Source organism: Ananas comosus, linkage group 16 (assembly GCF_001540865.1).
Source record: "Ananas comosus cultivar F153 linkage group 16, ASM154086v1, whole genome shotgun sequence".
NCBI classification, from domain to species: domain Eukaryota; kingdom Viridiplantae; phylum Streptophyta; class Magnoliopsida; order Poales; family Bromeliaceae; genus Ananas; species Ananas comosus.
This window is the reverse complement of record NC_033636.1, coordinates 8,988,184-9,012,180: the sequence shown is the minus strand read 5'-3', so window position 1 is coordinate 9,012,180 and position 23,997 is coordinate 8,988,184. Positions and strand designations below refer to the sequence as shown.

Sequence of the window (23,997 nt, the reverse complement as noted above, 5' to 3'; positions counted from 1 at the left end):
TAACGGAGCCGATCGTCGATTCGAAAATTCCATCATCGAAACAGCTCAGGAGCACGGAGGCCTCCGTGCTCCTGAGAGCACAACAGTCCTGCTATATATATATATATATATATATATATATATATATATATATATATAAAAGATGCTTGTAAACATATATTACTCATAGTTGTAAGTAGAAAGAAAAACACAAGTCACTAATGTGAAAATTCACCGTACCATTTCTACATTTATAATTTTGATAGGGTCATATTTGCAAAATAAATTTTTTTAGGGCAATAAATGCAAAGAGAGACCAAGGTGAAAAGGAGATGCCTTTCCAACCGAACCTATATGACCCGTTGTCCAGCATCAAAGAGTAGGGACCATAGATCTTTTTTTGGACTTTGAGAACCATTAATATTGAGTGCTTCAGAAAACAAATAAAAAATAAAAAAAAGAAAGAAGGAATGCGACGATTAATGCGAAAAAGATATGAACTTGTAAATGGTCTTAGGATAACAGAATATAAAGTTTACCGGAGCCCATCTATTGTTGGTTCAATTGCAAAAACTCTGGACTCAACTGCAATCTAGTGTAGCTTGCTCATGCCAAACTCCATTTAAGTTGCATTGCCAGAGCCTAACCATGTCATCAGCCCCTGTCGACGCAAGAGTCATGCCTCCCATGTCCCACTCCAATTGCCACACCTTCAAAATCAGTTAAACAAAGCAAAGAGATAGCTAAGCGGCAAAGCCCTAAATGTGGACTGAGTCAGAAATTTCATTAGTAATGGAGAAAACATAAGTTGCAACCGAGAAGTATCAGAATGGAAGCTCTTAGAAGTCGGAAATGAAGTGAGACAAGTGTTCTTTGAAAAATTGGAGATTTTTGCGAAGAAATAGGATCTGGTGAAACCCAACGTTGGAAGGTGACAAAAGTATGTTAGGATGGCACAAAAATGAGAAAAAGCAACTTCAATTGGAAGCGGAAAACTCAAAAGTTTCAAACAAAAATTGCCATTTATGCAAGCACTTCCATTACCTCATCATCGTGGCCAGAGAGTAACGCAACCTTTTCTGTTGGAAGCCTTCCGTCAGATTCAGGGTTCAATCCTATATGCCAAACTGCGATACCCTTGCAAGTGGCAACAGCTATAATCTCATATGGCCTGCAAGAAACCAGGCAAGGCATTCACACAAACCTACAGATATGATAAGGAGACGACACCAATAATTGACGTGATCAGGGACAAGCATATGGTTTGCATTCATGAACAAAGTATTTGTCAGGGGTATATATGCTGCATATCTTTGTTATCACGTAGTTTTGATTTACAAATGCATACTGAAGGCCCAGAAAGGTTAATCAATCCTAAATTTCATTGCCAAAAGGGCTAACCAAGTCCCAGATAGGACACCATGGTATATGATTTTCTCCTAAACAGTAACAAGTAAAAAGTAAAGAACACGAAATGTGAATGGAAGTCAGAAGTGGCTCAATAAGGTCCAAGAAGTAATTTTAATATGTTCTGGAACTGAACAAGGATTGAATATGTTATACTTTAAAGCAGGTTGCAGAAAACAGAAAATCATGATTTAACATAGCAATGGACTACGTAAATATATATAAGCTTGTGTTGCTCGTAATCAAGACTAACCTGCCTATATTGGGAGCCCAAGCTACAGCATGTACCCTATCGCCCTCGTCCTCAGATAAAACCAGCTCAGCAACCGGTAGCCATCGCTGATGAGCCTCTTCAAACTCCCAAATCTGTTGAAATTTTATTAGGTTGAGATACAAGGGGCTACTTGGAAGTTAGATCAACTATTTTGAAAAGCCTGTAAGCACCAGGCTAATAGCTGAAGTTGTCACAAAATGATATGCCCTAATATTTCTTCATCTGCACAGAACGAGGAAAGGGAAGAATAAAGGAGAATCTATAGGCTGTCACGATTTCTCCCAATCCTAACGGTAAATCTATTCAAACAGTATGCACTGCTTCACCTTGTTGATATATGGGACAGATAAGCAAGGTGATAACAAGTACACAAATCTGAAACATTTATGACTCAAAACTATACAACTAGAAAATCCATTTTATTAGCACAACCAATCTCCCATCACCGAAAAGCAAAAAATCTAAAGCACATGTCAGCAGTAAAACAGAGGTATTCGTAATTTCAAGGTTCTATAGTTGAACAATTAACAAGAAAAGTTGAACCATCGGTTGCTTCAAATCATTTCAGAGGTCATCACCAAGATGAAAGGGTATCTGTCATGCAACCAGTGGTCTAATTTCAAAGATTAAAAGAAAAGGTTATGAAAAAATATATATACTATAATAGAAGTGAATTAGAAGTGAATTCTAGATTTCCAGTATTTCTACAAACCTTAGGGGAGTTGAACTGAGGCAAATCTGAATTGAAGCCCAGAACAAAACTAGCCTGCTGATTTTCGCCTCTTTGCGGATTCCACGCAATTGACGCAGACAAACAAGATGGCCGACCGAACCTGGAAACTGAATCAGTCACGTTTTGGAACTCTGCCTGTCAAGAATGAACTATGTTATTCGTTCAGTGCAAGGGAAAAAAAAGGGTTCCAAGACAGGTAAATGACAAACAAAAGAGTATAGTCAAGTCATGCCGAACTTGCTGCTCATATAACATATTCTGTCTTTTCAGTTTCTTCACCATTTCCCCTTATACATTAATGTTGAGGGGATGGGAGGTCATATAACATATAACCGAACCCAATATCTTTCACATGTTGTTCATTTTCGCATGTAAGTTTTCCATGGAAAAGTGCAAACTATATATTATCCATATATTCTACTATCCAATGTTTGCTTTCATTTTGAACTTTTCCACCGAACATCCAAGGAAGCATTTCGCCATTGTATATCTCAACACATTTGCATAAAAATTTTGGAATATTAGTTGGTCTTCATTGTGCCTCTCAAAATGAGTACTTCATACAGCATTAATTTACGTAGACAAACTGGAAGAATACTCCGATCTTACGAAGGATACTGATGCATTTTAATGTCAATAACAAATACTATTGAATAACAAATACTGAATCACTGATTGAACAGCCCTACAAGTTGAGAAAGTTTCAGCTCAAATGTGAGTTCCACAGAAAGTCCGAATGAAAAACCATATGCAGTAACACTTCTTTATAACCATAAGATGAATCAACTTGGTCACACATAAGCAACATAAGAAGCAGCATAAGAAGTAAGCAAAGCTAAAAGAGAGGTGGAATCACCTGAAGCTGCCACTTGTCTAATTCCAACAGGTCCAGCAGCTCATAGATCTTGACATGGCAATCTGAATAGGCGACAACCTAAACTGATTTAAGAAAGTTAAAATGGAAGAGGAGAGCACTGCAATGCAACAACTGAATAGACGCTAACTCAAAAAATTATCAAGAATGATTTATCAGACATTTTGCCAAATGACTAGATGCTTTCATCAGTTCAAAGCTTACAATTTCTCAAAGGCTCCGTGTGGAACATTTAATTTTTAAATTTCTGTTTGAAGAATAATTACCAATGTAATGTTTGCACTGAATATTAAATTTTATTTTAAAAAATGAAAAAAAAACCAAAGATTGATAGAGTTAAGCCTTTTAAGAAAAAATTTGCTAGACTTAAACTTGTAAGAAATAATGTAAGTTAATTGTTATTATCGCAAGAAAGAAACAGTATGGACAAAATACACAAATTATATGGGCAAAAAAATGCAACAAACATAACATTGTTTCATGTCGCAAGGTCAATCATACAAATTTCCTCTTGGCAGATTAATCCAGAAACAGTAGACAAAAGTAAGAACATCAAAATTCTGATGTCTATTCAAATGAGAAAAATGACAGATAAAAGGTTAAAGAATAATTTTTCTAAAAAAAAGTTATAAGTTAGTACGCACCATTTTAATGCTTGTCGAAAATACTCCAAATTGTACATCAAGTATTTGATAACTACTGCTGTCAAAGAGCTTGCACATCTTCCATGTTACAGGTTGAGAACCTATAGAAGGAAGGGAGGCGTAAGTTACATCTAGCCTAGTTAAATATTTTATTAACAAAGGTCGTACAGATTATTGCTCATAACTATTAAAAAAAAAAGAGAGTGAAAGAAAAAAACAGGCGGCTTGAATTGTCCAGCTCTTATCATACGACACAAAATACAGATTAATCTATTTCAGTAAATGTAGCTTACTAAAATGTTCCAAAACATTTTCCTCATATGATTGAACCAGAAAAGTTGACAAGTTAGCAAGTGTCAGACACACTAAACTGATAAAAAAAGTGCTGAAAATAATAAAGCTTTTGATAAAGAAGAAAATAGAAATAGCTCAGCAACTAGAAAATAGCACGAATAGCAGTTACTATCTCAACTCTATTTACTTCCATAAGATATCTGGCAAAAATTATCAATGTCGTAACAGCTGATAACTGCAACAAACCAGATAAAAAGCAAAAGCTTCAAACTTGAAGCAATAGATTGTTATTCATGCGTATAGTTTTAAACCTACAACTTAAGCCACAAAGCATGTCTCAAAGAGAAATAGCTTGAAATCAGAAACAAATGCGAACAAAATTAGCTAAAGCTCCAAACTTGAAGCAATAGAATGGCAATTCATGTGCAAATTTTCAGTTTTCAAACCTACTACTTAAGCCAAAAAGCACGATTCAAAGAGAAATAATTTGAAATTACAAGCTAATGCAAACAAAATTAGCTAAAATGGAACTAGATAACACCTTCTTCGACCTCCTCCCACAGAGATAAGGTTCCATCACCGGATATGCAAGCCAAAGCATCGCCACACTCGGGAGGAAGCCACACAACATCAACGACGCCACTCGCGTGCGCCTGTAGAGAGCATCAAGCGAAGAGGGTTAGGGTTAGGGTTTAGTCGGGGAGGAGTGGGCGAAGTGGGACCTTCCACTTGGAGGAGGGAGAGGAGGAGGAGTTGTAGATGGAGACGGAGCCATTGACGGAGCCCACGGCGAGCCTCTCGCCGGAGCGGCTCCAGCCGCAGCACGCCGCGCCCTTCTCCAGCGCCGCCACCTCCTTCGCCATTAGAGACCCTCCTCCGCTTCGCTTCCCACTTGTCGCTCGTGAAGTAGGGTTGGTTATGGGCTGGTCCCGGTCCAGCAGTCGTGACGGTCCGGCTCAGGCCCGATCTAGGCCACAAGGCCCGAACTAAGTCCTCGGGTAAAATAGGCCTGTAGTCTGGGTAGGACCACTTGGGGCGTCTTTAGTACTCAGAATCCAATTATTATACCTGAATTGAAATTGAAATGAATAGAACTGACATTTTGAAACCTAAATTTTAATTTATTAAAAATAAAATTTTAAAATAAAAAATGAAAAAAAAATTAAGAGGCAAGTCCGAAACACGGCCTTACCCCGTATGGCCCGTGCCTTCAGGGCCGAACACGTAGAAGATCTCGACCCGACCAGAATTTGAAGCCGGAGTGGACATAATCAGTCCCTTGCCCGTTGTGGCTCGAATAATGTGGGTCGTGCTAGCCTAGCACGGCGCACGGCGCACGTTACATCCCTGAGTGCACCTCATAACAGAAGATAATAAAATAAAATAAAATGTTTGTATAGTTCTCACAAAGCCCAGAAACTTCTTCAAACTTCGACCCCATCCAAGCCACAAAAATCGAGCCAAGTGGACTCAACGTCTCTCCATTTCATACTAATTCAAGCGGCTTCAAGCCCTGCTACGTGTACGGACGCCTCCACCCCTCATCTAAGCTTCCTCCCTCCACGGGGCCCGCCACGAGGATCCCAAAAATATCACGCGACTTATTAGGATCATCCACGTGTCACCGCCCTCATCCATGGATTTTCCCTTTAGCTTTCCCGCCATACGACAAAACAATTTCCTGCACCGGGTGCACAGAACATCTCATGCACTGTTCCTCTACAACTCTAAAATAGAAGCTTTAATGTCAAAATACATATTTAATGGACTCTTTAGATAATATCATACATTATATATTACCTCTAATAGAATTAATTTTTATGTTTAAAATATTTCTCACCAAATACTATGTGTGGTGTATAGAATGCATGTGTACACCGGGTGCAGCAAATACTTTCTCACTCCATATTTATCGCCATTCGTTCCCCTGTCTCTCTCCTCGCCACGTCGCCCATTTGGAGCCCCCCATCTCGCACCGTCCGTTCCACCCAAAGCTCAAATCTCAACCGTCGGATCCCGACTGTACGGCGCGTATGTTTTACCCGCGGTCTCTGGCTCCCCGCTTCCTCTCGTCTCGCACAGTTCACTTCACATACGCACGCTCCCGCCGGAAAAGCGCCCGAGCGCCCGCGATACACGACTCCGATCTTTACGATTCGTGCGTTTCTTCTAGGGTTTGTGATGGGATCCGCCGCGGTCGCGAGCTCGGGTCCCCAGGCCCCGTTCGTCGGCGTCCGCCGCGCGCCCGCGCTGCGGCGGCCCCCGCCGCCGCTCCTCTTCTTCGCCTTCGACACCACTCGCCCCGCCAGGTGCTCGGCGTTGGCCTCGCCCTCGGAAACCCTAAAGGAGCCTCCGAGGAAAACCCTAACCCGAGCTCCGAAGCAGCCGAAGCGGGTCAAGGCCGTCTCCGCCGCCGCCGCCGCCGCGGCGACGGCGGCGGCGTCGTCTCCCTCCGCCGCCGCTCCTCCGCCGCCTCCCGATTTGGATTACAACGAGGTGGCCGCGGCGCTGGAGAACATATACAAGCTCAGCCCCGCCGAGGTCTCCGACATCGAGGACTCCAGCGGAGGCCGGAAGAAGCGGCGCGGGAGGAAGAAGATGGAGGAGGAGGACGAGGAGGGGGAGGGAAATGTCGGTAGGGTTAGCGTGGTGAGGAGTGGGAGGAGGAGGGGGAGGAGACTGAACCTCCAGAAGAGGGTGGCTCTGAAGAGCGAGAGGAAGGGGGAAAAGGTTAGGGTTTCGAAGCGCGGCGAAAATAGGGATCTTGATGAGGATCTGGAGAGATTGGTGAGGGAGCACTCGCAGTCGACCGATCTCGCCAGCTTTGATTGGAAGAAGATGAAGATCCCGCCGGTGCTTAGCTCGTCGGAGCACACTTGGCTGTTCAAGCTGATGCAACCGATGAAGGTAATTGTTACTTTATTTTTGTTTTCATGATTGTGTTTCATATTGTAGCAAATGTTGATATGTTCTCGGTATATCTCGATGTTAATTAATGCTGTATAAATTCAGATTTGGAGATTATTTGTTCAATTTGATGTATCTAGCTATATCTGTTAAAGCTGTGATCGCAAATTAGGGAATAGGGACAATGAACTAATTCATTGCTTGGTCTTCTACTCTTCCGCTGATATGCAAATCATTCTTCGGGGCCTCTTAGGATGATGAAGCAGATCTCTTGCACGGTTTCTTGTTCGGACTTAGGATCAATCATTGAATTTGGAAATTTTGAAGTTGTTTGATCGACGGAAAAAGAATGATAATAAGCATTTTATTGACTATTTTAACGATCGAGTGGAACAGTTGCGCTTATTTGATTGATATGTTGACCGATCTCTCATTTGTACCTTACTTCAGGCAATATTTGAGGTCAAGGAAAATTTGCAGAAAGATCTCGATAGAGAACTGACAGATGGTGAATTGGCGTCTGCAATGAATATGAGTGTCTCAGAACTACAATGGCATATAGAAGTTGGTCAAGCGGCAAGGAATAAATTAATAAAGGTGCACACTTTAACTGGAAAATTTTTCAATTCATATCTAGATGATATGTACTATGGCTTCTTTTCTTTCTTTTTTGGGCGGTAGGCGATGTATTTGCTAGTTGCGTCTAGTTTATTATGTTTTCGTCCTGTTTGAAAACTTCTTATGCGCCCACTATAAGAGCTAGAGTCCTTATTCGCTACTATGAAGAATATAAATAATATATTCAATTGTTGCATTTCATACTACAGTGCTTTCCGTTGGGAAAGCAGCATAGGCGTGAGCTCCTTCTACATACTTAAGACTATATATGGTACTTCTATGTCCTGATCTTCAGCCTATGATCTATTTAGCAGCAAGAACTTAATTAGTCTCAGTACTGCTTGAAATCAAATTAGATGCTTTGATCTGAAAAACTGATCTTCAATAAATATTCTGGGAGCTGCACTTGGTTTCTACTTCTCGGTAAATGAAGATTTCTTGAATTCCGCTAGATGGCTGCTTTCAAAATTGATGTTAACTTTACTCTTGAAGTTGGCATAGCTAAACTGCTCGTATATTGTCATCTTGCTTCTTAACAAGATTTTCATTTTATACTTGGGCCATATACTTGCCCAATGAAGTAACTCCTTTTTACACCCAAACTTTTTGCAGAGCAATATTGTTTGTATAAAAACAGCTTTCTAATTTTGAGGTAGTCTGGTGGACCCTTTATGATTTCGTCACTGATCCGTCAGATTGATCTGTTGTACGATCACCTTTGGGGGTTAAAAAAAATCCCGCTCAAGCAAAAATTCTTCATTTGGATCCTATTGCGAAAGAGATTACTAACAGCGGACAGATTGATTCGTCGAGGGAGTCTGGTGGACCCGAAGTGTATGTTGTGTGGGTCACTACCTGAAACCTGCGACCACCTGTTCGGGGAATGTATCTTCGTCAGAGATCTCTGAATCCATGCTAGAGCTTCAGTGGCGGCCGAGTCGGACACGGGGGATGTTCGGTGGTTATGGACACGGATATCAGACATCTATAACATCACTTTGCGATCGAATAGTCTGACCCAGTTGGCGGCAATCTGGTGGGTCGTTTGGACGGAGAGAAATAGGATCATATTTCGCAATGGGTCTCCCAACGCCTACCGGGCTATCGAACGTGTCGCGGCTCTAATCAGGGACTAGACTGACGTTACCTGAATCCGTGTTTTACCTTTGTTTCCCTCTGATTTCCTCTTTTAATTAGGTTATGTTCGTTTTTTCGTTTTCCGTTGTACGGATTTGCTTTTGGCATTTTTTTGTTTTTCTGTTTTCTGTTTCGTTGGCGCGGTTAGGAGGCTCTAGTTGCTTCCATCATGTATGCCTAATTCATTTTACTTAATGAATGAAGCAGGTAGCTTGCTACCTATTTCTCAAAAAAAAAAAAAATATTTTGAGGTAGTCAGGTTGGTTTATAGCAGACGAGTTTCTTTTTTCCCTTTTAAATTAGTTCTTCACTTCTTTGACCAGCTTCTCTAATCTACTTATTTTCCGGGCTACAGATGTAGACATATGTAATTCGGAGCTTTAATCTGTGCTATAAATGAATTGCGGCTGATTATCACCATGTACTGAAACTCTATGATTTTTTTATGTGGATTCTTGCAGCACAACTTGCGGCTAGTTTTATTTGTTATCAACAAGTATTATCCAGAGATTGCGAATGCCCAGAAGTTCCAAGACCTCTGCCAGGCGGGTGCAAAGGGTCTCATCACGGCCATTGATCGATTTGAACCAAGGCGTGGTTTCCGTCTATCCACATATGGCCTCTTCTGGATTCGGCATTCTATCAACCGGTCTATGACAACCTCAAGCTTCATGCGGCTTCCTTTCGGACTAGAATCGGTATGACATAGTTTAGCATCGATATTTAAACTCTCAACTGTTGTCGAGAAAAATGAAAAGAATAAAAATGTTCTCGTAGGTCTTGAATCTGGTTTTCCTCTCGAGTAAATTATTGGGCGCTTGTCATTAATGTCTCGAAATGTTTTCCTCGGTAATCTGATGTTAAGTAGTTAGCCCGAATGAGAAATTTATCTCGAGGCAAAAGGAAGCTTTACAAATTTAGTCCTCTGGAAAATGAATGCAAGTGATGGAATCTTTCCACTTCGTTAATGACGGGCTTGGCATTCACTTCGATCATGCAGTTGAGGCAAGAGATCCAAAAGGCCAAATTGGAGCTGTCCTTCGAGCTTGGGAGATCTCCTACAGAGGAAGAGATCATTGACAGAGTAGGAATATCACCAGAAAGATATCGTGACGCCTTAAAGGCGTCAAAACCAGTCTTCTCTCTCCATGCAAAGCATGCAGTCACGCAAGAAGAATTCATTAATGCGATCACTGATGTTGACGGCGTCGAAGGCGATAAACGCAGACAGTCTGCCCTTCTTCGACTCGCTCTTGATGATGTGGTAAATATCAATACTAGTAGTTTATAAATAGAGATCGTCAGTGTTTAGCCTTATCCATTTGAGCAGTACATTATCCTTTAACTGCTGCATCATTGTCAAATTTCTCAGTGATGAGAGATCTCAGAGAAAACTGAATGATTTACTAAATCAGCAAATCGGCTTTTCTATGTTGCAGCTTGTTGCTTACAATTTTTTCCTTTTTTTTTTTTTTTTTTTTTTTTTAACCTCTCCTGCAGTTAGATTCGCTAAAGCCCAAGGAGAGCCTTGTAATAAGGCAGAGATTCGGGCTCGACGGCAAGGGATACCGCACTCTCGGGGAGATTGCCAGAAATCTCAATATCTCGCGAGAGATGGTGCGCAAGTACGAACTGAAGGCACTCATGAAGCTCAAGCATCCGGCTCGTGTCAACTATCTCCGCAGATACGTACGATAGATAGATGAAAATATTATACCATGAATACCTGTATAATATATCATGATTTATTGTATGTATATAAACCTCTATACAATACTCATTACTAAAAGAACGTTGTATCATAGATAGAAATGCTATACACATTGAGAACTCACAAGTGTGAAAATGTAATATTTATTTATACGTATATAGAAGTGAGAATATGATGAGTATTGTATAGAGGTTTGTATGTATATAAACCTCTATACAATACTCATTACTAAAAGAACGTTGTATCATAGATAGAAATGCTATACACATTGAGAACTCACAAGTGTGAAAATGTAATATTTATTTATACGTATATAGAAGTGAGAATATGATGAGACTTTGTTTCTGTTTTGTAAATCCCTCGAAGTCCAAATTGTATTTTCTTTTATTGGTATACCAAGGCACCCACGTTTTTAAATTTTATAAATGAAACAACATGCACGAAGCCACGTACCCATAACTCTCGAAGGCTCCAAAAACTACAACCTCCACCTCCTCCCTCTTCCCCGCTACTCTCACGCGCACACACTGAGTCACCATCTCCTGCTCCTGCTACAGCCATGGTGAAGCTCGCCACGGCCCGCGACAGCCGCATCTACGGCGGCGGCCACTCCCGCGGGGGTTGGGAGTATGTCAACGCCGGCCTCTACGCCATCGCCGCTGTCCTCCTCCTCGCAGGGCTCGCGTCGCAGCTGCCGGCCGCCGCCGCTGCCCGGGGGGCCGTCAACGCGGCGGGGATGGTGGTGGTGCTGGCAGCGCTGGTGCTCGTCGCCGCGGTGAACGCCCACGATCTCTTCGCACATATGGCCGCCGTCGACTACCGCCTCGCCCTCATCCGCTACGACCTCCAGCTCGGCCTCGTCGAGCTCGCCGTCCCCGCCCTGCAGCTCCTGGGGACCATCCTCTTCATCATAGGAGCCCTCCTATTAATCTCACAGGTGCCGGATATATAGTGTGTGTATTTGTATGCGTTTTTTGCGTTAAATTCGCATCAGTAATATGATATCAGACTCAATTTTAAGCTTTTAAGCTCCCATTGTTTCGTGTCTTATGGGGTTAAATTTCCAACTCTTGTTATCCATATCCATTTATACACGTGATCAAGCAGTGATCAAGCGGGAATGTTATGTATATATTTCTGGATCTGTTGAATTTAAATTGGGTCAATATATAAATGAAGCCCTGATCAAACATCAGATCAGAGACTAAATTTCGATTTGTTTATGTGGGTAAAAGAAATTAATTCTCCACGTGTAGACATATCACATCAAACTGTAATATCACTCTGTCACTTCTCTGAGGTTTCCTTTCTAATTGTGTGTGTGTGTTGTTGTTTAATGTTCTTAACACATTAAAGCACAATCATATATAACATCCCCAAAGTTCCAAATTAATTCCCCTGCTCTTTGATTTACTCTCTCAATTATATTGACGAATTTGGCCTTCAAATCACATTATTGGTCAATCAGTTTCAGTACAAGCTCAAAATTGTGGCATCTTCTATCTTTCTATGGAAAGCAGGGTGAAGAAGGTTACAGTTATAGCCGCGAAAAGCACGCCGTAAACCTACTGATCGCGGGGCCGGTATTGTGGCTGCTAGGGTCAATCCACAATACCTGCCAGGTCTACGAGCGAGCCGACGGCCACACCCAGATACTGCAGGCGGGCGTGCACGTCCCCTTTCTCCTCGGGAGCTTGCTCTTCCTCGTCGGCGGTTTCTTCAACCGCCACTATGTTTTCGACTCCACTCATCGCGATCTCAAGATAATGGTAAGCGCGAGATCTTACGAACTAAACATGTTAAGAGATCATGAAAGATGGTTTTAGTGCTTAAGTTTGGATGTAGTATTTCGCATATTTCATATAGCGAAAATTCATGCTTTGGTGTTGCGAATCGATGCGAGCAGGCTAAGAGCTGGGTTTGGTTCTGCGTATTCGGGAGTCTGCTGTTCCTAATCGGAGGACTAGTCAATCTGCTCAAAGTGTACAAGATGCAGCAAACCGACGGGCTTCGGCTCGAGAAGCTCCGCGGAGGGGCGCAGGAAAGGCTCAGCCGCCACCGCGAAGGCCGCGTTCCACTCAACTGGGAGGAAACGGCGGGCGCGGGGAGGGCTGCGGTGGCCGGAGAACCGAGAGCAATTCCCTGAGTTACATATCAGTGCTCAACTCAGTTTCAATGCCACAAAGGAATTGTAGTTTATGGGGTTGGTTTCGTGCAAAGTTGTAGTTCGTGATCGGTAAGAGTGGATGTTGTAGATTGTGTGTGTGTTATGCTTATTATGGTCAAACTTGAAATTGCATTAGTGCAGTAGTGCTGAGCCAAACTGGTGGAGACACTTAGGCTGCGTTTGGTTTACGTATAAGTAAGAACTGCTTGTTGCAGAAATAGGTACAAGTTCAGGTATAAACAGGAACTAGACTAATTTTGCGTTTGGATGAAAATTGAATTGTTCCTAAGAATAAGGTAAATAGCGTTTTGATGGTTAAATTGGAACAAGAGAAATAAAAGTTATAATTTAAAATTAAAATTATATTATCTAATTAATTAACATCAAAATATTACTTAAAAATAAATAATAAATAAATTATTAATAAATAATTATAAATAATAATAATTATTAATTATTAATTATTAATATTAATTATTTATAATTATTTATAAGTAATAAATTAATTAATAATAATTATCTAATTATTAATAATTAATTATAAATAATAAATTAATAATAATATCCATTATCTATTTCTTAAGAATAATAATTATTAATAATTATTAATAAATAATAATTATTAAATTAATAATTATTATTATCTAATTATAAATAATTAATTATAATTAATTATTTGTTTATTTATTTTATTATTTAAGCAATAGATAATAATTCAAATATATTAATTAGATTAATTAATAATTTACTATCATTAAAATTTAAATTTAGATTTAATTAACTTTGTTCTCATTCGGGAATATGCTTGTTCCAGAAAAAAGATGGAACAGCAGTTCCAGCCAGTTCTAGTCTCATACCAGCTAGTTCCAGAAATCCGGAAACTACTGTTCTCGGGTCCCAAACACTGCGTTTGGGAACAAAGGGGGAACAAGGGCTTATTCTCCCCCTTGTTCCCGAACCAAACGCTACCTTAAATGCCCGTTTGGTATTGATATTGAGAGTCATTTTATGCTCCGCAGTAAAAGTATATAAAAATATATTTTTATCACTCTCATAATATTTTTTTGAGTAAAAGTAATAACAAGTTCTATTTATAGTTTTCATTATATTTTGTTACTTTGTAATTTGTGTAAAATGTATATTTTTAATATATTAATAATAAAAATTAATATTAAAAAATTATACAAATAATTTTAAAAAAAATATTTTTAAATTATAGGATAGCTAAATAAATCATCGCGAAACGGGTCACAACTTTTTTGTCGGTTCCGTACGTTTTTACCGCGACAGGCGACCGCTTCCGAGGCGATACGGCGCCAACCACGGCACGCGATCGGCTTCTCTTTCCCCCAAACTCAACTCGAATCCTAACCCTAACCCTAACCCAGCTCTTAAACTACGTCGTCGTCTTCTTCGATCGCGACTCTTTGGTACGAGATCAATAGGAATTCGAAGAGAGATCTAGCTCACGATCTCCTTTTCGTCAACCTCCTCTCTAAGATTTCGATTCAGGTATTCCCCATCCTCTTTTCTGTCGCTACAAATTCCCCCAATTTCTCCAGTTTTTGCGTAGATTCCTCGTGATTAGATCTCTTTTGGGGGATCTGAGTTATCAGAATCGCATATTATCTTATCGTGGGGAGATGTTAAAACCATTTCATATAAATTGCATCTTTTTCATGTAAATATTATTGTTGATTGTGTTATGTCGAAAAATTAAGCTAGATTTCATGTAGAAATTGAGAATGATTGGGAGGTTATTGGGCTTAAAAGGTTGTTATTCGTGCCCTTTACCATTAGTTGCAGAATTAGTAAACAAGGATTAGATCTTCACTAGTTGTTCTGGAAAATTTTAAACCTTTGCAAGCAAGTAAGAATTTAGGCAGAGGAAAGATTTTTTTTTTTTTTTTTGGTATTGCGACTGTGTGAGTGTAGGTGATCTAAGCTTTGTTGTTGGTTTTGATCATCCTTGGTACTATATCTTTGTTGATAGTGCTTGTCATACACCTTTGATATTCTGCTGACTATTTCGACCGAATTTAATGGATTCATGTAGTGGAGAACTCCCATTCCTGTTCTCAAATCTACCACGAAAACTTGATCAAAAGTTCAACAAACAACTGGATCTTGAACAAAATCATCTTTTAGGTCGAAAATTTTTTGATGATACCTAAAGAAGAAACAATGCCAACGAGACCACTGCATATAGTCATGTTCCTTCCAGTATCCAATTCACACTTGGGGTATCGATTGTCATTTTCACTGTAGGTTCTCAGCTTGATTTTGACGAACTTGCGCTCCTTGCTATGCTGATTGTTGGTGAACCTTGCAGTTCTACAAGGAACTTGGATGATGATCATGACATTAGTTATTCGTCGCATTGCGCTATGTATTAATTTACATTAACTTACAAATTTTTTAAATACAAATGTAACAGTTGCAGTCATCTTAGCATTTTAGGCTCATATTGACTCGTAGTTTATATTAGAAAGATTTCGGCATATTAACAATAATTGCCTTTATAATATCTTCGTACCTCTAAATGCTCTATTTTTTATTACAGACAGATAGCAAAAGCATTAGCTCTTTGAACTAGTGATGGCGTCTCTCACGGGTCAGCCCCAGTTCCGCTACACACAACCTCCATCAAAAGTAATCCATCTGAGGAATTTACCATGGGAGTGTACAGAGGAGGAACTGATGGAGTTTGGAAAGCCATTTGGTAAGGTTGTTAATACAAAGTGCAATGTGGGAGCAAACAGAAACCAGGCTTTTATTGAGTTTGTAAGTATGATAGAATTATCACTTTCTCCTCTTCCTTATTTGTTCATGCTGAGTGACTCTTTCTATTTATGCCTTGTAGGCAGAGTTAAATCAAGCAATTGCTATGATCTCGTATTTTGCCTCATCAGCAGAACCGGCACAAGTGCGAGGGAAAACTGTATACCTTCAATATTCCAACAGGCAAGAGATTGTAAATAGCAAGAGTACAGCTGATGCCCCAGGCAATGTATTGCTAGTAACTTTGGAGGGTGTGGAGGCCGGCGATGTCAGTATTGATGTTTTGCACCTGGTGAGAAAATTAAAATGTATTCCTAACTATATAGAAAACGGAAGTACTGTTTTAAATGATTCTTTTTCAGTTACAGGAAGATTATAATGTCATGCAATTCTCTTAGTAGTTTGTAATTATTCTTTGACATGATTTAAATGGACAGCAGGCCTATGTCATGGAATCATCTTCGATGGCAGCCTACTGCATCGGGAACTCATGTGTGTTTCTTTTCTCTCCCTCCCTTCTTGCTGCCCTTTGACCCTTTTCCTCCCCCTCCTTTAACTTTCTGTAGTATAGGGCATTTAGCTTTCTTCTCTCCCTTCTCTCCTCACCATTTGTTCTAAAATCCTTTTTTACCTTTTTGAGACTTTTTTTACTGTAGAGATAAAGTGCTCTAGGTCATGTCTTGGAATTGAAGCCTGATTTTGCTTCTACTTTTAAATTAGTTCCTTCAACCTTAAAACCATTGTTAAATAATAAATTTAGCTTATCCACGTTTCTTAATAAAATTTACGTCACTGTATATTCAAACTTCTTTTTTAATATTTAATTACTGTTCTCAAGACACTTAACTGGAATGTAATATAGCAACACACGCCAATAGATTCATATATTTATTTCTCTCTCTGTATATAGATGAGCACTTAGCTGAGGGTACATTTACCTAACTCAAGATTTGATTCACCTAATCATGGCAATGCTTCCTATTGCTTATTGACCCAATATGTTAGTTCTCTATGTCATCAACTAAATGTCAACTTGGGCTTTGAAATGAATGGGTTTTATGTACTTGTTGTTTGCACTAATTTATCAGCAAGGCATTAACTTTTAACTTAGCTTTATAGTAAGCATATGACAGCTGCAGTCTCCAAGTGCAGAAAGGGTGAATAGCGGTCGAAAATAGATATAGCTCTCTAGTTTAAGATTAGACATAAGAAACACGAATAGATTGCAAATAGCATAGTTTCTTAAACTGTGTAACAATTGTATATATAGCTAACAGCATGCAAAGATGAGATGAAATGGAAGAGATATACTTACATTATTTTTTATGAAGTAAATCTATATCATTGCGTCTCAAGAAGTCATTTACAAGAAGATTTGTATTTACATGAAAACGTGTAACGATTACATGATCTCTCTCATGGAATTGAAACTTGGCTTGAGATTTTGAAAGTTTTTCTCAATGTTGCTGTAGCTTGAATACTTTGTTTTTGCAGGAGCTTCTGAGTGGAGACATCACAACGATGATTGATATGATTGATTAGTACTTCTATATGATGCTATGAACTATTAAATATGTATGTGGTATGATATGTTGCAGAAGGTCATTGGTATGATTACAGCCCAAGGTTGTGTACCAAATTCTGTCACGAAGACTCACTTTGGGCCTGATTTATAGAGATCTCCTACATTTTATTCTCTTTCTTCATCATATTTATTGAAGTAGTGTACTCTTTTTTGTTTTTTGGCTAATATTTGTTAACTTCAAGTTCTGCGTCATTTGTTATGTCTGATAGTTTTGAAATAAACAACTCAATTACATACGAGTCTCTTTGACAATCTGAATTTTGTACGTTCAGGTTTTTTCAGCTTTTGGTTTTGTTCATAAAATTGCTACCTTTGAGAAGACAGCTGGATTCCAGGTCATATTCATTTCTCATTCTATTGTAAGTGATTGGGAGTTAAATTGTTGTCTTTGTTGATGTATGTATGTTTCTTGTATGTAGGCACTTATTCAGTTTTCTGATTCTGAAACTGCATCATCTGCGAAAGATGCGCTGGATGGAAGGAGTATTCCTAGGTAGACTGGGCTAGTATTATGCATCTCTATATTTGAATCAGTAACAGAAACTAATTGTTTGCTTGTTGTTCAAATGCAGATACTTGCTTCAAGAACATGTTGGGCCTTGTACCTTGAAGATACACTATTCTGGTCATACAGATTTGAGCGTCAAATTTCAGAGCCACAGGAGTAGGTATGTAATTTAACTTTTCTTGTTCTGTATTTTCATTCTTTGCTACATTCCTCGCTTAACATACCAAAGCTTCCTTTCTCATGTACAAACTCTTCGAGACTTGACTATTGATTGTTACTTGTAAACTTACGAGTTCGTGGTTACTGACACTGTCAGGGATTACACTAACCCGTACCTTCCAGTTGCTCCATCGGCCATGGATGGAAGTGGACAGGTAATTCACTGGAAGAGCTTATTTTGTTTCCTTTTGTTTGTAATAATTCTCTCATTCGTTTATCTTGTCACTGCGTGATTATCATCGATAGATTATTTTTGGTCAGGATGGTCAGAAGCAAGAAGCTGAGAGCAATGTTCTTCTGGCAACAATTGAAAACATGCAGTATGCTGTAACCATAGACGTTCTTCACATGGTATTTCAAGTTTCAGTCAACGCTTTCTGTTTGTAGACATAACATTGCTGTTGACATCTACACAGCGCTTATTTTTATTTTCTTCTCTTTTGACAGGTATTTTCTGCATTTGGTACTGTTCAAAAAATTGCTATTTTCGAGAAGAACTCTGGATTTCAGGCCCTAATCCAGTACCCAGGTAAACTTCAGCATACGATGATATCTCTCTACTGATACACGAACCAGGAATATTATTTCAGATATTTCACATTCTTTTCGTTGTGGTGCTGTAAATGCATGATTCTTAGTCCCAGTAACGGGAATTCCGCTCTTCTTCTTTCAGACATTCAAACTGCTGTTGTTGCCAAGGAAGCCCTCGAAGGACACTGCATCTATGATGGAGGATTTTGCAAGCTTCATATTGCATATTCACGCCATACTGATCTTAACGTGAAGGTATTCTATATTTGTCTAGTTATTCTAATATCCAGGCTGTCAAGCTCTTATTCGGAAATTTATTGAAACACAGTTCGGCGTGACATACCGAAGTGATAAATATTAGTTATCATACCAATTAGAGAGTAGCAATTTTTGTGTCGCTTATACAAAGACTTAATATATGATTTTTTTTTTTTAATTGCTCATTACATCAGCAATGATTCGTTTTAGATCTGCTTGAAAACTAATTGAACTCTTTTTCTATGAAGCTTATGCTAGTGCTTAACATGTAGACTGATCTCGCTTCACAATCTTATTTCAGATTAACAACGATCGAGGCAGAGACTATACTGGAGGAAATGTTGCAACGCTAAGCACCCAACCTTCAATCCTCGGTCCTCAGCCGATTCTGACACCTCAAGCGCCTCCGCCTGCCCAAGTATACAACAGCATCTCTTATCCACCTGCCGCCGGTGGAGTAATGCCACCTCCCCCTGCAGCGAATTTCGGTGCACCGGGAAGTTCGCCTCATCCAATCCCGATGCCTCAAGACCCCTCCCCACTGTACAGCGGCATGCGTTATCCACCGGCGGCCACTGGGGTAATGCCGCCTGGTGCTGCACCTAATTTTGGGGTACCCGGGAACTTAACGGCGCCTTCAAATGCCGAGCAGAACCAACTGTACACCCAGCACGGCATCGTGCCTCCGCCGGGTATGGCGGCTCCGCAGATGATGCAGTTTCCCGGCAATGGCGGGCAAGACATTCCTCCCGGCGTGAGTTCGCAGATGATGCAGTACCACGGCCACGGAAGCCAACAGATCCCCTTTCAACCCTCGCATCCTTTCGGTCGCTGAGTCTTGGCCTCGTCGGTGCTGTAACTGCTATAAACTCTTTTCTTTCGTCCTGCGGTTTCTATTTAGTCGGAAATTCGCGAGTTGTCGTACTTGTACTGCTGTTGTTTCTTGAATGACTTTTTTGTGTATTAGTTGGCATTCCTGTTGCTTAATATTGAGCCAATAATCAACATTCAAGTTTACTGTGAGAAGTTTGCCTGCAATCGGTGCACCATGTCAGCTGTGCCGTCGAGTTAGAAGTACTCAACCCCCGCCCCAAAAAAAAAAAATTCAAATACTATACATGTGGTTTCGCATATTCTCGGTTTCACATATTCTCACTTTAGTATCCTGATGTTTAAAATGTCTCAAGTTAGTGTCTTGTAATTTTATTTTTATTTTTTTCAGTTTTTTCGTTAATGTTTTATTAAATTATATAAAAATAAACTTCAGATATTTCACCTAGGTTTATCGAATATTCGCTTAAGTACTCTCTAGTTTTGATTTTGTCACTGATTTAACAAAAAAAATTAGTAAAATTGATAAAAAAAAAAAAAAAATAAAACCACAAGACACTAAATTGATACAATTTAAACCATAAAAGTACTAAAGTAAGAAAGTGTGAAACCACAAGAGTGGTATTTGAAGTTTTTTCATAAAAATGCTATTTTTTTTTAGAGTGAGAACATTCTAACTTCTAATATTTTTTGAATAAGTGATTTTAATAATTAAAAAAGAGAATTTTATTAGGTGATTTCACCAAATTGGATAACATTAATTATTTTTCAGCGCAATAAACCTAGGTTAATTAACGACTAATAATTAATAGATTCACTAAATTTGATGAATTTTTAACTTAATGAAGTTTAAAATTTCAAATCATAGAAATTGGAGGCCGAGTGATCTCAATCAACAAATAAAATTAAAAAAACAAAAAGCTTAGGGATTTTTTTCAGAACGACCCATAGTTGAGGTGGATCGCCATACATTTTCACCTTGGCGGCAACTTGGCGGTCCACAGTTGACGTGGTGGGCGGGGTTCACGTAACAATATCTGCTAAGCCAGAGAAAATCTACACGTGTCAAACTTTAAGTGGCCTTATCCAAAACTACCACCCCCTCCACCCAAATGTTTTCCCTCCATTACCCAAACAAACAATTTGAGCTCCTCTCTCTCTCTCTCTCTCTCTCTCTCTCTCTCTCTCTCATGGAGAGAACCATCTCTCTCTCCCATCTCCTCCCCTCATCATCTCCTTCTCCCTCCCCCTCCACCTCCGGCGCACAAAATAGAACGAAACTAAGAACTACCCACATCCCCTCCCCTTCTCCTCTTCCTCCTTCTCCTCTTCTCCCCCTCCTCACCTCATCACCATCATCTTTGGATTCAACCAAACAACTCCATGCCCACATCATCAGAACCGCGCACGAATCGGATTCTTCGACTACTGCGGATGAGTTGTTTCGAATGTACCTGCAATTCCACGATCGCCGCTCCGCCGCTGCGGTTTTCCTCGCAGCTTTGCGGAGTGGATCCCTGTCGTGGAGTTATCTGATCGATTTCTTTGGCGGCGATCCGCACCAGTTGTTGAGCATCTTCCGGGAGTTGCGACGATTACCTGTAGAGTTTAGCGTAGGTGTTCTTGTTGCCGTTTTACAGATCTGTGCAGAGTGTTGTGATCTGTTGTTGGGTTTTCAAATCCATGGATCACTGATTAAACAGGGCTTGGATTCCGAAACCTATATCAAGTGCTCTGTGATGGACTTTTATGCGGATTGTTGGAGTTTAGAATCTGTAGATATGCTGTTTGAAGAAATACCAGTGAAAGATCCGATTTTGTGGAATAAGTTGGTTATGTTGAATGTAGAGAAGGGAATGTGCTTGAGAGCGCTCGAACTATTCTGCGAGATGCGGCATTTAGGTGTGGAGGCCGATGAGGTCGCCATGGCCAAAGTGCTTCATGCTTGCGGAAAGCTCGAGGCTCTAAGAGAGGGGAAAGCAATTCACGGTTTTATCGTAAAATCCAGGCTTCTATCAGCTTTATTGGTGAGTAACTCTTTAATCAGCATGTACTCTAAGAACGCCGCGATAAAGCTAGCAAGAAGTGTTTTTAAGTCCATCGAACGACAGAGTTTGGTTTCGTGGAACTCCATGATCTCTTGTTGCTCTCTTAATGGTTTTCTTGACGATGCTTGGGAGTTGTTTGATAGTATGGTTGCGTCGGGAATCAAGCCTGATTTAGTCACTTGGAATTCTCTGTTGTCCGGTTACTCTCGCTTTGGATACGATCATGAAGTCTTCGAGCTACTTCGAATGATTCTAATGGAAGGTTTACGGCTGAATTCAAGTTCCATCACTAGTGTTCTTAGGACAGTTACCAACTCGGGTTTGATCAAACATGGAAAGGAAATCCATGGATATGTAGCGAGACATGGATTTGGGTCCAATATCTATGTGGGGACATCACTAGTTGATATGTACATAAAATGTCGCAATCTAAGTAATGCTCAAAGAGTCTTTGACACTCTGAAGAATAGGAATGCTCTGACTTGGAATTCGTTGATTTCAGGGTATGCGCACGAAGGACTACATGATGAAGCTTTGGACCTTCTACAACAAATGGAGATGGAAGATTTTCAGCCTGATTTAACTACATGGAATGGTTTGATCTCGGGGTATTCGATGAAGAGGATGAGCATGCAAGCAATGTTATTAATTCGTCAAATTAAAGTAAACGGTCTAAAGCCGAATGTGGTCTCATGGACTGCTCTTATATCTGGATGTTGCCACAACGGGGACTACAAGGACGCTTTGTTTTTCTTTACCCAAATGCAGAAAGAAAGAGTTGAACCCAACTCGGTCACTGTTGCAAGCCTTCTCCAAGCCTGTTCAGGCCTTGCACTGCTAAAGAAAGGCACGGAATTGCACTGCTTTGCGATGAGGAAGGGATTTGATACTGACATATTTGTCGCAACTGCACTAATTGATATGTACTCTAAGTCAGGAGGCTTAAAGAATGCATACCGAGTATTTCTTATGATTGCCAACAGAAACTTGGCTTCATGGAATGCTATGATGATGGGTTTTGCCGCCCACGGACGAGGTAAAGAAGCGATCTTGCTATTTGAAGAGATGTGTAGGTTAGGAGTCATGCCCGACGGAATAACATTCACAGCGTTGCTCTCTGGATGTAGACATTCAGGGTTAATCAATGAAGGATGGAAATATTTTGATGAGATGAAGAATAGTTACAAAGTTACTCCGACTCTTGAGCACTATACTTGCATGGTTGATCTACTAGCCAGAGGCGGGTATTTAGATGAAGCAATGGACTTCATACAAGGAATGCCTTTTGAGCCAGATGCCAGCGTATGGGGTGCAATTCTTGGGGGGTGTAGGATTCATAAAAACATAGAAATCGCTGAAACAGCTGTTAAGAATTTGTTCAGATTGGAGCCCTATAATTCTGCAAACTATTTGCTGATGATGAGTTTATATGCTTATGAAAACAGATGGGAAGATGCTGAGAATGTTAAGATCACAATGAATGCAAGGGGAGTGAGGAGTAGAGCTGGGTGGAGTTGGATTCAGATCGATCAAACCATTCATGTCTTTGAAGTGGACGGGGAGAAGCCCCACCCAGAAATTGGGGAGATTTACTATGAATTGTACAGGTTGATATCTGAATTTAGGAAATTGGGTTATGTACCTGATACAAGTTGCATTTTTCACAATGTTGGGCAAAAAGAGAAGGAGAAAATGTTAATGAGTCACACAGAGAAGTTGGCAATCACTTACGGGCTGATCAATACCGATAAGAGTGCAGCAATTAGGGTGATAAAAAACACTAGAGTGTGCAATGACTGCCATAATACGGCGAAGTTCGTGTCGAGAATATGCGGTCGTGAAATTCTTCTCAGAGACGCAGCTCGGTTTCACCGTTTTGTGGATGGGAAATGCTCTTGTAATGACTACTGGTGAGAAGAGGAAATGGGGTGTTTCTGAGCAGGAGAGGAGATGGTTTGATCTCAGGCTCATTAACTTCAAAGATGTGAAACTTTCCTAGTGGGGCTCTTAAGTAGAGAATTGAAGATTGAATCTTGAATAGGTGGCCAAGGAGACTCCAATTCTCCAATTACAGCTGTGATTGTTAGTTGGAAGTTGGCCATGTGGATAAAGAGACTGGGAATTAAGTGTGAAGATGATAAATTTATTCATTGGGTCCAGCTTATTGAGGCACCCTCTATCTTTTAGTGATATTGGGTCCAGCTTAGTGACAAGACCATTGAATGTTATTGGTTTCCTGAGAACCTGCTTCTAGATCTCAATTATTAGTGTGTGCTAATCTTATTTGGTGAGGAGAGTTCCCTTTCCTTTCATTCTCTTTGCCTTTGGAATCTGATGTGAAAAGTAGCTCTCAAGAGCTTTCACTGTGTACATTCCCCTTGATGTCATTGTAGATAATTATTCTTGTATAAGTTATTTCTTAGTGTGAAACAAATAGAGATTTCTTTGTAATCTAACAAAACCATAGTCTATTGACTCTATTCTTGATAGC

The 23,997-nt window shown here is 40.0% G+C and overlaps 4 protein-coding genes across 5 annotated transcripts; 3 read left to right on the top strand and 1 right to left on the bottom strand.

Annotated features, from left to right (window-relative positions):
• Positions 199 to 5,217, bottom strand: LOC109722634 (protein SEH1). Its single transcript, XM_020250738.1, has 8 exons — positions 4,928 to 5,217; positions 4,747 to 4,858; positions 3,912 to 4,012; positions 3,250 to 3,327; positions 2,373 to 2,528; positions 1,640 to 1,752; positions 1,024 to 1,150; positions 199 to 689 (listed from the first exon to the last, which is right to left on the bottom strand). The coding sequence occupies exons 1-8, from the start codon at positions 5,066 to 5,068 to the stop codon at positions 561 to 563; spliced, it is 957 nt and encodes a 318-aa protein (XP_020106327.1). The 5' UTR covers positions 5,069 to 5,217; the 3' UTR covers positions 199 to 560.
• On the top strand, positions 6,211 to 10,757 carry LOC109721959 (RNA polymerase sigma factor sigE, chloroplastic/mitochondrial-like). The gene is made up of 5 exons (XM_020249792.1): positions 6,211 to 7,112; positions 7,563 to 7,709; positions 9,329 to 9,565; positions 9,868 to 10,131; positions 10,368 to 10,757. The coding sequence occupies exons 1-5, from the start codon at positions 6,387 to 6,389 to the stop codon at positions 10,563 to 10,565; spliced, it is 1,572 nt and encodes a 523-aa protein (XP_020105381.1). The 5' UTR covers positions 6,211 to 6,386; the 3' UTR covers positions 10,566 to 10,757.
• On the top strand, positions 10,829 to 19,653 carry LOC109722113 (polypyrimidine tract-binding protein homolog 2-like). The gene is made up of 13 exons (XM_020249998.1): positions 10,829 to 11,515; positions 12,099 to 12,347; positions 12,485 to 12,712; positions 15,329 to 15,529; positions 15,609 to 15,818; positions 17,384 to 17,446; positions 17,531 to 17,604; positions 17,684 to 17,779; positions 17,936 to 17,993; positions 18,085 to 18,189; positions 18,286 to 18,367; positions 18,512 to 18,624; positions 18,929 to 19,653. The coding sequence occupies exons 1-13, from the start codon at positions 11,138 to 11,140 to the stop codon at positions 19,460 to 19,462; spliced, it is 2,391 nt and encodes a 796-aa protein (XP_020105587.1). The 5' UTR covers positions 10,829 to 11,137; the 3' UTR covers positions 19,463 to 19,653.
• Positions 20,625 to 23,995, top strand: LOC109722210 (pentatricopeptide repeat-containing protein At4g01030, mitochondrial). 2 transcript variants are annotated; one of them, XM_020250158.1, is made up of 2 exons: positions 20,625 to 21,768; positions 22,009 to 23,995. In XM_020250158.1, the coding sequence occupies exons 1-2, from the start codon at positions 20,649 to 20,651 to the stop codon at positions 23,418 to 23,420; spliced, it is 2,532 nt and encodes an 843-aa protein (XP_020105747.1). In that variant the 5' UTR covers positions 20,625 to 20,648; the 3' UTR covers positions 23,421 to 23,995. The 2 variants fall into 2 exon arrangements, with proteins under 2 accessions (XP_020105747.1, XP_020105746.1); XM_020250157.1 differs by having other exon boundaries at positions 20,625 to 23,995.